Below are 14482 nucleotides of genomic sequence, written 5' to 3'. Positions count from 1 at the left end.
GATGTGCTACTTATATTTCTCTAGTTTATATTAAAATAAGTATATCACTATTAAAATTTTTTAAATGTTCATATTACCTAAATGATCTCATGCACCACAAAGTGGTTCATGTACAAACACTGATACATGAATCACATTTGGGGAAAAACTGCTGTATGCCATAACCAAATTTTTCAATTATGGAGATCCTTTTTAATAAAGAAATTTTGCAGGCCCTCACCTGAAAATAGTACTACTTTTCTCAATTCAGATTACCACTATAGATTGCAATGCAAATAGCATACAGCATTCAGCATGGAAACAGTACAAAGAAAGTACAATGGGATTCAAAGTGAATAACAGATAACACATCAAGAAAAAATACTTTGGTGTATACCTGAAATGGTGTCAAATTGCTGAGATAATGGCTTAGGGTCACATTTTTTATTCAAAGACTCTGCATTAGCAACAGGCTGCTGCATATAGACAGAATGTCCCATTAAGATCTTCTCTGCTGCTGTGGTCAGCCTGGGTCTTTGTCCTTCACTAAGTTCACCCACACTATTTTCCAAGTCCTATGAAAAGATGAAATGGTTGTCAAAATCATTATAATAAAACCAAGTGAAAACAGGAAACACTTGTTGAATATACCAGTCTGTACCACTCGACTGCTTGAAGGTATTTTATTAAGTGCTTTTTATACTATATATACACTACTTGAAAGACAAGTTTAAAAAGTTAATGAGTGCTAAAATGTGTGCTAAATATTTTATTTTTTATGAAGTGAAATAACCCTGTTTTTTAATGCTCCAAATTTTGTTACCAATTTAAAAGTATATTTTAAAATAATTTAAAGCACTATACATAGTTCATATAGTTTAAAATTAGAATTAGGAAATTTATTTCTCCTTCATGAACTAAAATTGTCTAAAGTTTTTATGTGAACTTTATAATTAAGCAACCAATGAAGAGAATAATATACCTTAAAAGACATAAAGATTACCCCTATACAAATAACTCTTTTTATAAGTATACAGATTAAACAAGACTATTTTAACCGTATCTAATAAAATGCTTTCCCTGAAAAAGTATAAAAGTACAAAAATATTTTGTATATTTCTTTATCAAATATATAAAATAAATAACCAATTGAAAAAAATTAAGACTTTTTTCTTTCTGTATTAAAAATTATATACCCTAATTGGTGCAAAAGGTTAACATGCTTGGTGGATAACTGAAAGGTCAGATGTCTGAGTTCACCCAAAGGTGCCTCAGAAGAAAGGCCTGGAGATCTACTTCTGAAAAATCATCTGTTAAAAACCATATGGAGCACAGTTAGTTCTACTCTGACACCACATGGGGTCATCATGAGTCAGAAATGACTTGACAGCACATTTAAAAAAAAATCTCTAGCACATTTTGTGACTTGGAGATCCTCTAATCAGTTTGCTAATCAAAAACTGAGTAAAAAATTACAAAACTTGAAAGCTCCTAGGTTTCTCATTCTACTGCAAGTTACTGAAGAGTTTTAATTTCAACCAAGTTTTTTTTTTTTACTAGAATATATGAAGAAATCATTGCTGAAATATCTTCAATAACTCTTGACTAGAAAATAAAATATAAACTTCTTAGCCCCACGTTCAAGGTTTTCTACAATTTGCCCCAATTTTCCTCTATATATTTCCAACTCTATTTCCTAACCTGATTCTTCTTTAGGAATACCAATTGCCTCAATATCCTTTAAATATAGAAAGACTGTTTTGCAATTAATATGAAATTCCTTGGAGACTCTTGGGCAATGTTTAGAATGACAGTAAATACATTTTAGCAAGAAATTAATTACGACCAGTTCACAGTACCTATTAGAGATGAAAAAACACAGTAAAACCTGCAAAAGCCATAGCTTGTGTTAGGTGGAAACCTGCCAGAGTAGGAAAACTCAAATATTTTCCACTAAATAGAGAGAGAGAGAGAGAGAAAAATAGTGACTGCACCCTGGTAACACAGTGGTTAAGAGTTCAGCTGCTATCCAAAAGGTCAGCAGTTTGAATCTACCAGGTGCTCCCTGGAAACCCTATGGAGCAGTTCTACTTTGTCCAGTAGGGTCGCTATGGGTCAGAATTGACTCGACAGCAACAGGTTTGGTCTGGTTTTAGCACCTCATTAAAGGCAGAAAACTTGTGAGACCCAGAAAAACAAGGCAGTCCATCAAGTTTTGGCTCTCACTGTAGTAGAATGGATACAACTAAAGAGCAAATTAGTGGTTGGCAGATCAGATTGAGGAGCTCTCACAGGAGACAGTAGGAAAGGATAAAGAGCAAATTTAGGAGATAAACAGAATTAGAAATACCAAAATCTGGATACAAAAGTTCTAGAGGAGATGGGAAAAAAAAAAAATAGAATGGAAAAAATAATAGAGATAAGCTTCCCAGCATTAAAAAGATGGAAAAGTCTGATAGACTCAAATAAATGAATGAAACAATAAAAGGTAGGAAGCAGGGATTAGTCAATAGAACTTTTTAAATTATTGCTGCCAGTTCTGCTATTTGCTACCTCTGTTCATGCCATTTGCTTGCCTCATTTTCTGTTTCAGCTTACTGGTTTCAGCTTACTGGTTTCTACAGCTATGAGAGTACTTTCTTGAGCTTAGCAACATAGGAATCATAACTAATATCTTTCCAGTAAAACCGATATTTGGCCAATAGCCAGTTGAAGTTGGAGAAAACTGAATTATTTTTTTCAATACGAAGGAAAAATTTTTCATTACTAAATTTTCATCTTCTTCCACTACTTTTCCTAATCATTTAAATTTTTAAGGGTAAAAATTCAAATTATTAGAAAATAAAACCAGCCATCTCCTTGGGTCTGGTATAGTCTTCAGACCTCCAGTTCATCTAAAGCTACTTTCACGTGTGTTCAGATACAGACATCCTAATACGAAAGAAAAAGCACTACATAGAGATGGAGAATTCTAGTCCCTGCTCCATCATTAACCATCCTGAGTGGCTGCTATACATTTATTTCCACCTGGACTCTCCTTGTTGTTGTTAGGTGCTGTTTAATTGGTTCTGACTCTTAATGACCCCATGTACCAGAGAACAAAACACTGCCCAGTCCTGTGCCATCCTCACAATCGCTGCTATGTTTGAGCCCATTGTTGCAGCCACTGTGTTAATACCTAAACACCTTAAATTCAATACATCAAATTGAACTCATTATCTTCCCCACAAAACTTGGCATTCATCTTTCCGCGCTTCTAAGTCAACAACTACGTAACCACCCAGGCAGGCTCCCAAGTGAAAAGCCTCAGGATTATCCTTTAAAAACTCTTCTTCAACCTCCTTCAATCAGTGAACAATTCTATACCCTTAAATTTAAATCTTTCTCCTCTCTATTTCTGTGGTAACTGTCTTTGTTCATGTTCTCATTCTCTCTTGTTTAGACTACTCCAGTGGTGTTCTCACAGATCTCCCAATCTCTCCCTCACTTGTCCATATTCCTTCCTAAGTATGTTAGCATGTGAATCCCTTGCTCAAAAACCTTAATGGGCTCCACAGTGCCCAAGCCTTACCATGGCCTAAAAAGGTCTTTATGTTCATCTGATTCAAACTATTTCTTCAGACAATCTGACTTTCTATCTAAAGCTCTAGCCACACTGAGATTTTCAACACTTTTTAAATATGCCCTAATATTTCTTGCGTCACTGTGTCATGGGTAGTCTTTTTTTTTTTTTTTTGTAATTTTTTGGCAATGCCATGTTTTTTCACTAATAGAATGGAAGCTGAATCATTATTTCCTGGTAGTTTTTTTATTATCTGAAAAAACAGGGTATCAATTGCAAACAGGACATATCAGTCCCATGTTCCACGAAGCACAGCACACGTGGGACATACCGGTCCCATGGAGCATCACACTTCCTGGTTACACTTGAACCACAAAATATCTTACTCAACTTTCCAAAAATACACACAAAATACTAAATATAAATAAACATTGCATTTACTGTACATAATTGTTATCAGTTTGATTTAGAGTGGGCCATATTGGTACCATGTTCCACGAAGCACATCACATTTGTGGGACATTTATCAGTCCCATGGCCCAGAAAGTGCATCACAAACTGTTTTCACTCCAAAAATAACTCATTTACTTGAATATTTCTAAATGCTGGCAACCACACCTTCCCAATAACACAGAAGAAATAGTAAACATACGTGCTACTTGCAAGTTTTACCTCGCTATGCAGAAGCCAAAAGACACAAAAGTTTTACACAATCACTCCTCCAGGAAGCATCCCCTCATACGAATGGCTCTCAACACTCAAATGTGGCACAGACCAACTTCCTTGTTTTTTAGGCAGTTGCACCAGTATCCGCCCTGATGCCAGAACATACTAAAGCAGCTCAAATGCCTGCCAATAAACCTCCAGGGGCATAAAAATGTAACATGGGCATATATATCCCATGGTTCACATAAGTGTAAACATACACCGTATCTTCTTCCAAAATTTCCTACCTCTTCATTGCTGCCTGATGAAATCCTACTAAGTTTTTAAAGACTCAGATCAATATCATACCCTCTGTGAAGTGTCATCCAACTTCAAGAATAGATTTCTCTCCTCTGTACTCATATAGCACTTGTAAATACACATATTTGATCAGCTACTGCACTGTATTGTGATTACTTGCTTAAGCTGTCCTCTGCTATATGACTATAAACTGCTTAAAGGTGGGGGTTAGAACTTATTCATCTTTGTATTTCCAAGGTTGTGTCTGGCATATAGTACTCAGTAAATGGTTTCAGAAAGAAAGAAGGAATGAATGATCCTCATAAATTATACAACAGGGCTTTAGTTTTTTTAAACAAGAGAGCTGGAACGATGGTCTAAATTCCTTTCAGCTATAAAATTCTATAGCTCTATAACTTCAGGCTAAACTTGCTACAAAGCTGGCCACTGAACACGTGAACTATTGGCATGCTTTAAATAAAAACTGGAATATCTGTTATTCTTTTCTTGTATTTAGATTTAATAAAAAATATCATTAAGGTTAAAAAGTACCTCTGAATGATAGACTGCTTGCTGTGAAACCAATGATTCCTGGTTTTGTTTAGCAAAAAGAGAAAGAAATGCATCTTCATGAAATTTTTTATGGGGCATCCTAATCACTTGCCCTTCACTGAGATGATCATCTTCCTAGAAGAAATGTAAATATCATTAGGACAACAAAAATTTTTATCATATTAGAACTTTTCGGAAAGAAGATGGATTCTTTTTTTTTTTCCCCATAGTTTTCATTTCCATCCGACTGTAACCCTTTATACATATATAAACCCTTTAGGTTTACCTCAAATATAAACAACTGTATATTGTTTAAATATAAAGTAATTTAGTTAAATTTAAACTGGAAATGTATTATCAAAATATGTGAAAATTAGACCCTCTACTTTGTCATTGATTACAGTGATTCATAAATATGTTTGATGGTGTCATCAATTCTTCAGTTCAGTTTCCTGCTGTATATTTATACAGTACACAAAGCAACACCACACTTAACCTTCAGTGCAATGACCTTTTCTTGCTTAGGTTGTTTGAAAACACATAAACATAAAGAAGATTTCAATTCCTTAGCAGTTTTTTCAAAAGAAAATTCCTACTATCATTTCTGTATGACATTTATTATATATATATATATATATATATATCTCATATATTTTTAACGGAGCCCTGGTGGCACAGTGGTTAAGTGCTATGGCTGTTAACCAAAAAGGTCAGCAGTTCAAATCCACCAGCTGCTCCTTGGGAATCCTATGGGGCAGTTCTACTCTGTCCTATAGGGTTGCTACGAGTCGAAATCAACTCAACAGCAATGGGTTTTTTTTAGGTAGGTATATATTTTTAATTGCCAGTTTTTTCTTCTGCAGACCTAGATAATAGCTAGGAAGGGTTAGTATCCCTGGATCCTACTTCAGGTTTTTAAAAAAGTCATTAAATTCAATTATTTTTTCCATAAAGAATTATAACTATGGTTAGGAAAAAATAACAAATGTGTTATAAGAGGTTTGATTTAAATGGCTAAGGCCTTGCCTAAAATATTTTAAATGCAACATATCCAGGTAACAATTTGCACTGAGCTACATTTCATTGCCTAATTAACTGTGTATTTTCCAACTACGGGAACCAAAGAGGTTAAACACGCAATTTTTTCTTTTCATTCTCACAATTAAGGTAAAACTCCATTATGAAATGTGCAAAACTCAGGAGAGCAGAGAATGAAGAGTAACTGCTTAAAGGGTATATATAAGGTTTCCTTTTAGAGTGATGAAAAGATTTTTGGAACTACAGAGATGGTAGTTGCAACAATACTGTAAATGTGCTAACGTCACTGAATTGTTCACTTTAAAAGGGTTAATTTTATGTTATGTGAATTTCACCTCAATAATTAAAAAAAAAGAAACCTTAAATTCTGTCATGAATATTTAAGTTTTGTGTCTATAACTCAAATAACTGAGAAAATAATCTAATTAATGACAACGAGTTCACCAAGGTATTCTTCATGTCAGAATCCAATTTTTGAGTCAATCATTCCTTACCATTTCAAGGGCATCAATTAGAGTACTGGATAAGCTATCATTTAGGTTTGTTGGATACAGTCCCCCATCTCCTAAAACTAGAAATTAAAATGTAAAAAGTTAGAAAAAAGAAGAAATACAACTTAGAAACTTAGCAAATAATCTGACCATAAAGCCACAGAACTTTACAATTAAACTTACATTACAGAAATGCTAACAAAGTTCATAAACAAGCAATTCACAAGCTATTCAACCTTACTAGTTTAAAAAAAAAAGCAATTTATAACAAAGATGAGGTTTTTGTATTTTTGTTTCAGCTACCAGATAAACAGAAAATAAAAAAATATACAAGTCTCAATTGTAGCTATGAAATTGAGAAATGACCACTCTCAAAAACTGCTGATATAATTAAAAACTGATTAACCTTTTTGGAGATCACTTTGACAAAATATCAGTATTTTAAAGGTGGATACTCTGATTCAGCAATTCCACTTCTAGGTATTTACTCTAAGGAAATTATTACATAAGTATACAAAGATACATGTGCAAGGATTGTCATTGGAGAATTGTGTATATACCGAAACATTGAAGAAATCTAAATGCCCATCATGTGGCAATGCTTAAACACTACACAGTCATAAAAAAAAGTGAGGTATGTATTGACATAGAAAGATGTCTATAATAGTATATTATTAGGTGAAGGTTCAGTTTTCAAAACAACCTGTACGGTATGATGCTAGTTTTAAAGGCAAATATACATACATATACATATACGTGTATGTGTCTATATATGCATAGAAAAAAATTTGTAGAAAGACTGGAAGGGGATAACCCAAACTGTTAACAGTGATATTATCTCTGAAAGATAGAATTATGAGGGATATTGTACTTTCTCATGATAAGGCTCAGAAAAGTTAACTAACTTTCCCAGAGTCTACGAAATCACATTAACCTAGCACCAAACCAGATGCCATCGAGTTGATTCCAACTCATGGTGACCCCATGTGTGTCAGAGTAGAACTCTACTCCATAAAGTTTTCAATGGCTAATTTTTCAGAAGTAGATCACCAGGCCTTTCTTCCCAGGTGCCTCTGGATGGACTCAGACCTCCAAACTTTTAGTCAGCAGCAGAGCGCATTAATGGTTTGCACCATCCTGGGACTCCAATACCATATTAAGTCTTGAAAATTAAGTAAAAATATTCTAAAACAGGAAAGTATTAGTTAGAAAATTATCATAATATAATCAGTGAAATCAACTGATACAAGTTAACTTACTCTTGGGAGCCAATTTTTTACCATAGTTAAATAAAATCTCTCCTTCAGAGATGGGTCTATCTAAAGTTTCGGTTTCCGTGACAGTAGTGCTCTCCAGTGTTGATGACTCTGAACTTGGCGTCTGTATGGAGGAAGGGGCCTTGGCAGCATCAGGAAAGGGTGTCAAGGGAATTGGCTCTACAGGTGCAGGTGGAACAGGGAAATGTATGCTCTCAGGTTCTTCATCCTTAGCCACAGACATTACACTAAGAAGACAGACATATTTTGAACTTAAGTTATTGAAAGTATATACTGATGTTGATATAAAAAATAGATCCAAATGTACTAAATCTCTTTTAGCAAAGTATTTCTATAATTTATAGTATTATAATTAATTAAAAACATGTATTTTTCTGAAATTGTTTTCATGCTTTAATCACAGACCATCCTGGAAGCTCTTCCATTCATAAAATAAATCTACATGGGGATATATGGTAATATAAAAGTTAATAGATCACAATAAATGAAGATCCACACTAGGGAGAAACTGCTTTATTAATAATATGATAAATAGCTTTATTTTAATCTGCTTCAAACCTTTAAGAAAAAGGTTTAAATTTACTATTTTATTATGTATTTATTTTAAATAAATTCAAAAAGGTTTAAATTTATTATTTACTTATAATAAATTTGATAAAAATTTTCAAAACCAAAATTCATGATAATTTATGAAATTTCTTTCTTCTAAAATAGCTTGTGGTTTATAAAGCTTCATTTATCATATCTGATGCTTAAGATGGAATGTACAGTTACTAAAAGCAAATACGTTCTTGCTTACATAGCTCCTGGGTGAACAGGTTCTTCATTAAGAGAGTTAGGATTCTCTTCCTCCAGAGGCAGGTCTCCATCACCCCATGGCTTTGGAAGCTCTGGGCTTGATATCTTTAATTTGTCAATGGAAATCTCTGACAAAGTCGGGGTAAGAGCTGCTGCTGAAGGAGGTGTAGCAGCAGGAGTAACTGTTGGTGTATTAACAAGTGTGGCGGCAGGCATATCATTTCCTAAAGATTAAAAGAAAAAAGTGAGTAAACAATTCCATCCAAAAAACCAAAGCCATTGCCTTCGAGTTGATTCCAACTTATAACAACCCTACAGGACAAAGTAGAACTGTCCCATAGGGTTTCCAAGGCTGTAATCTTTACGCAAGCAGACTGCCACATCTTTCTCCTGTGGAGGGGCTGGTGGATACAAACTGTCGTCCTTTCAGTTTGCAGCCAAGCGCTTTAACCACTGTGCCACCAGGGCTCCTAAAACACCCATTGCCATCGAGTTGATCCCAACTCATAGCAACCCTATAGGACAGGGTAGGACTGCCCTATAGGGTTTCCAAGGCTATAAATCTTTACACGTGCAGACTGTCGCATTTTTCTCTCATGGAGTGGTTGGTATGTTTGAACTCCTGACCTTTCAATTAGCAGCCATGTACTTAACCACTGCGACACCAGGGCTCCTAAAAAACTCCATAGGAAGGCAAAATACGTTGTTTCAGAAATCCCTTAATATTTTGGCTTACAAATAATGGCAATAATAATTATAATGTCCATTAATTGGAAAATTTCTAAATTAACTTAGTAAAGTGTAAGAAAATAACCGTGAAAAGACAACACTTTTAACATCACCATATACTTAGTCTAAATGTCTATTATATATTTTAAAAGTAGCAATTAACTCCTTAGTTTCTTGCAGAAAAATGATTTTCTAAAAAACTATTTAGTGAACAGATATATGTTAATCTATAAAACATCTTATACAGCAAATCATGAAATTTTATTCAATAGTAACTAAAGTTAAAACTCATTCCGACTCAACAGCAACAGCTTTTTGTTTTGTTTTGAAAGTTAAAATTGAGTTATAGTGATAAGGTGTTTACCTTTTTCAGCAAATAGTTCTTTAACAGGAAAAGCTTCATCATGTTCTGAATCACAGGGAGAAGAATCTGGAGTTTTTACCAACACACGCTCCTCAGGAGGTGATGAAGGTGAGCGAGAAGGAGTAGGCTGTGGGGTAGCTACTGGGGTGCACACTCTTGCCTGAAGTAAATTAATAAAACAAGATAAATTGTGTTTATAATCACTCAAAAATAATTTGAAATAAAAAATTCCCAGACTATGTAGCATTTAAATGTATGGGCAAAAACCAAATGGAATCCGAAGTGCCTGGGCTCCTGAAGACTAGCTATTAGTCTCAAGATTGGCCTGCAGAAACCCTCAGGCCATTGAAATAGCTCTGCCTCTAAAGTAGTCCTACCAAAAACCTAAAACACACTCTTCGAATACAGAGAGGAAGATTTCAATAAATAAAGCTGAGGATCAAACCCAAAATACAAGCTGGTTGGGTGGGCCACGTAGCAGAAAGAAAGCATTTTAACTGATAGACAAAATCTCAAAAATAAGCCTTTTGGTACAAAAGAACAGAACATGTAAAAAGTAAGAGAAAGATAAGAAAAAAGAGGTGTTGAAGATGAAGACAATATAGAGATGGAAAGTACTGGGGAAGGAAAAGTAAACATTTTTTAATTAATTTGAATAGGTTCAAAATTTAAAAGGTATAAAAGAATGATAGTGACAAAAACAACAAAAAATAAGTTACTTTAAAAAAGGAATTGACTATATTGTTGAATTGGCAAATGTTTTGTTATATATATTTTTTTACCACAATAAAAAAAAGGAATTAACTGTACTTCTGAAATTTTAAAATAAAAACTTAAAGAGAATTAAAACAAACTAAAAAAGAATGATAGCGAAAATTAAGCCTCCCTACCTACTCACACCCTATCTAGCAAGTTTCCTTCCCCAAAGGTAACAAATTACCTTGTACTTAGGTCAGTTCGGAAACCCCGGTGGCATAATGGTTAAGAGTTCGACTGCTAATCAAAAGGTCGGCAGTTTGAATCCACCACGCGCTCCTTGGAAACCCTATGGGCAGTTCTACTCTGTACTACAGGGTCACTATGAGTTGGAACCATCTCGACGGCAATGGGTTTGGTTTTTTTTAAGTCATTTTATATGTATATACATCTAACCATAAAATAAATTCTCACAAGTCGGACTGTGGGGTCAAAGGGCTAATTGCATTTGTAATTTTGATCGATATTGCCAAATCTCCCTCTACAGGGTTGTTATATTTTATACTCCCACCAGAAGGTATGAGAAAGCTCATTTCTCCCAAACTTTGCCAAATTGAAGGCATATCAAACTTTTCAGAGTTTTGCCACGCTGAGCAGTAAAAATAGAATTTCAGTGAATTTTTATTTTTCTTATCATCAGTGAGGTTGACTATCTATCTATCTATCTATCTATCTATCTATCTATCTATCTATCTATCTATATTTGTATTTTTCTCTGATTTTGTCTGGTCATATCTTTTGCTTCTCTCTCAACTGCATTATTCATCTTTTTCTTCTTATTCCAAAAGGTCTTTATATAGTAGGGTTAAGATTAGCCTTTATTCTGTATTATGACTTGCAAATTAATATGCAATTTAAAACCACGAAGCACATTAGACATTCTATAGCATTACTTAATAGAGTATTCTTAGTCTTAATTTTAAAATAAAAGAAATACATTATACTTTTTTTTTATGTTTGACTACCTAAGCCTATAGCATAATAGTGCTGTTTTTAAATATAATGCTGACCCATCATCATGAGAGGACTTGAAGGTATTCTACTAGTATTGGTAATGAAGAATAATGATGATGATGAGTATTTACCATGTTCCCGGCACTGGATTAAGCTCTTTTCATATATCATCTCATTATGATAGTTAAGGAGACACAGTATGGTAAAAAAGTCAATCCTTCCCAAAATAAGCCAATCAAAATTGGATTCATTCTAAACAAAATCTCAAAAATTGTTTTTATGCAACTTGAAAACTCATTTTAAAATACATTTGGAAGATCAAAAGGCCAAGAAAAGCCATGACAATTCTAAAGATAAGAAACAATATGACGGGGGGTCAGGAGAAACTTGCTCTGCTAGAAAGTCAGACTTTTGGTAACACCATAGCATTTAAACTCTGTTAAGTATTATATCTGTAGTGTACAGATGAGGCTGAAACAAAAGAACTGGGGTTCACGTTCAGGTCTTCAAAACTCTAAAGTCCACGCTCTTAACAATTACATATCCTGCCTCTTTTAACTGGTTTTTCTATATTTTCACATTCAATAACCCTTGTGAAAGTATATGCAGTATGCACCAGAAAACAGACCAGGTTAATTGGCATAGAGAAAACCACATTCCTGACCATATCTGCATTGCATATGTTACCAAGGAGCTAATGAAGCACGGACCAAAACTATGCATCAAATCTCTGGTGTAATGTAATTGTGATTAGTGTGCCAATCTCTGCAAGTTTCAAACATATAATTTTATGCTTATACATCAACTGAGTTAGTTTAAATGTTTTACCCTATAAAATGATGCCTTTGTAATCTATATGGTCACAGTAACTATGGAGTTTTTAACAGACGGTAAAATAAATTTTGCCTTTGGAAAATTTCACGTTGCTGTAATAGATTAGAAACTCTATTTTACATAGTAGGAGTGTTTAAACGATAATAAAAGTACCTGAAACATATTTTCTTTTAAAGATTAAAAATATCGGTTTACATAATAACCAAAAGAAACTTGTATTCCTTGACTATCTACTGAATTTTTTTTTTTTTTAATTTTTTTAAAGCTTTAGGACATTTTTGGAACATCTAGGGAAATTTGAATATGAACTCTATACTATATAGTATTAACACATCAATGTTAAATTTCTTGGGTATTATAATTGTATTGTATTTTGGTTATGTAAGAAAGTATCCTTGTTCTTAGGAAATACTGCTAATGCATTTAGAGGTGAAGTGTTATAATGTCTGAAACTTACAAATGGTTCAGCAATTTAAAACAAATTTTTAAAGGCTATATAATATATAGTAGATATACAAAAACCAAAAACCAAACCTATTGCCATCAAGTCGATTTGAACTCGTTACCATAGAGGACAGAGAAGCACTGCCCCACAGGGTTTCCATGACTGCAATCTTTACAGAAGCAGACTGTCACATCTCTCTCCTGCAGGGCAGCTGGTGCATTCAAACCACCAATCTTTCAGTTAGCAGCCAAGTGCTTTAGCCACTGTGCCACCAGGGATCTTCACAGTAGATATAAAGAGTGATAAAGAAAATTAGCAACACGTTTCCGACTGGTGAATATAAATAAAGGGTATACAATGTGTCCATCATACAGTACTTTCAACTGTTCTATATGTTACAAAGTTTTCAAAATTAAGTGCAGAGGGGAAACGATGCTTTAATCACAGCAACAAGGGATCAGACTTTATCATAAACCATGATCTTAGTTTAAAATCTATCAATTTTACAGACTTCTGGCAAAATGGCGCTCTAGGCAGAAGCACCACGCTGTCCCTCCACAGCGAAGATCCGAAAAACTAAGCCAAACAGAAAAAAACAGCAATCCTGAAACCCTACAACATCAAATGAAGAGATAAAGAACTCAGCCAAGCACCAAATGGAGTGAGAAGACTGACAGAGAATGGAGAGCGAAGAGAGATTCATGCAGAGGTCACCTATCAGCTAACGCAATGCGGATCTGCCATCTTGGACTCCTTTTGGAGACCAGCAAACAGGGGGTACGAGAAAGCAGCTTCACGGAGCTTCCAGCGGGAGACAAAACAACCGGTAATTTGCGATAAACGCTTTCCCACCCCCTACTCTTCTTCACCCCCACTTGGCCTCCTCTGCTTCCCGCGGCCACAGTCTCTTGGCTGGGAAGCACCAGCTAGTTAGATTCCACCTGCCCGCATTGGCTGACTCCCTGAGTGCCATTTGTTGACTGGTGGTGTTGTTTCTTTCTGCTTCTTTTGATTTCTTCCTTACCTCTCACCACCTCCCCCTCCTTTCGCTCAAATACCTGGCTCCGTGTGCCATCTTTCCTTCTTCCCGAGGGGCTACGGAGATCCGGTAATTTGCGATATACGCTTTCCACCCCCCACCCTTCTTCACCCCCACTCGGCCTCCTCTGCTTGCTGCGGCCACAGTCTCTTGTCTGGGAAGCACCGGCTGTTTGGATTCCACCCGCCCACACTGGCTGGCTCTCTGAGTGCCATTTGTTGGCTGCTGGTGTTGCTTTTTTTCTGCTTCTTTTGACTTTTTTCCTTACCTCTCACCACCTCCCCCTCCTTTCGCTCAAATACCTGGCTCCGAGTGCCATCTTTGCTTCTTCCTGAGGGGCTGCACCTGCTTTGCGGTCTGGGATGCCACACTGGTGGGATCCTGGGGCTATTGTTTGTTTGTTTGTTTTGAATTGTGTGTTTGTTTTCTGTTCCTTTTCTTGAGTTGGGAGCCCGTTCTGGCCGGGCAGTGCTGCGCGGCTTGGAACCTGCCCCCTCGGCTTGCGCAGACAGGCAGAGAGATCCCTGAGGGCATTTCTTTTCTCGTGGGTTGTTTTTTTTTTTTTTTTTTCTGTTTTTTGGGGGGCTTTTATTGTTCTTATTTTTTTTTTAAATTTGTTTTGTTATCTTTTCCCTCTTTTTCCCTTTTTGTCCTTCTTCATTACTCAGTTTCTCGTCTCTCTATGCCTTCCTTCTCTTTCTGTTCCCTGAATACCTGGC

At 35.4% G+C, this 14482-nt stretch overlaps 1 protein-coding gene across 9 annotated transcripts in view; it reads right to left on the bottom strand.

Moving 5' to 3' along the window:
• The window catches only part of KIAA0586 (KIAA0586 ortholog), a 127045-nt gene that overhangs the window by 59615 nt on the left and 52948 nt on the right, over positions 1-14482 (bottom strand). For all 9 annotated transcript variants that reach the window (XM_023726241.1, XM_023726240.1, XM_023726242.1 and 6 more), the window contains 6 exons: positions 9736-9895; positions 8644-8866; positions 7827-8071; positions 6571-6647; positions 5039-5173; positions 377-554 (listed from right to left, as the gene is read on the bottom strand). In XM_023726241.1, coding sequence (XP_023582009.1) covers positions 377-554; positions 5039-5173; positions 6571-6647; positions 7827-8071; positions 8644-8866; positions 9736-9895 — 1018 coding nt within the window. The remainder of the gene's footprint in view (positions 1-376; positions 555-5038; positions 5174-6570; positions 6648-7826; positions 8072-8643; positions 8867-9735; positions 9896-14482) is intronic.

Source organism: Trichechus manatus, unplaced genomic scaffold, assembly GCF_000243295.1.
Source record: "Trichechus manatus latirostris isolate Lorelei unplaced genomic scaffold, TriManLat1.0 scaffold00010, whole genome shotgun sequence".
Classification (NCBI taxonomy): Eukaryota; Metazoa; Chordata; class Mammalia; order Sirenia; family Trichechidae; genus Trichechus; species Trichechus manatus.
The sequence above is the reverse complement of the archived record's forward strand: the minus strand, read 5'-3'. Positions and strand labels throughout refer to the sequence as shown.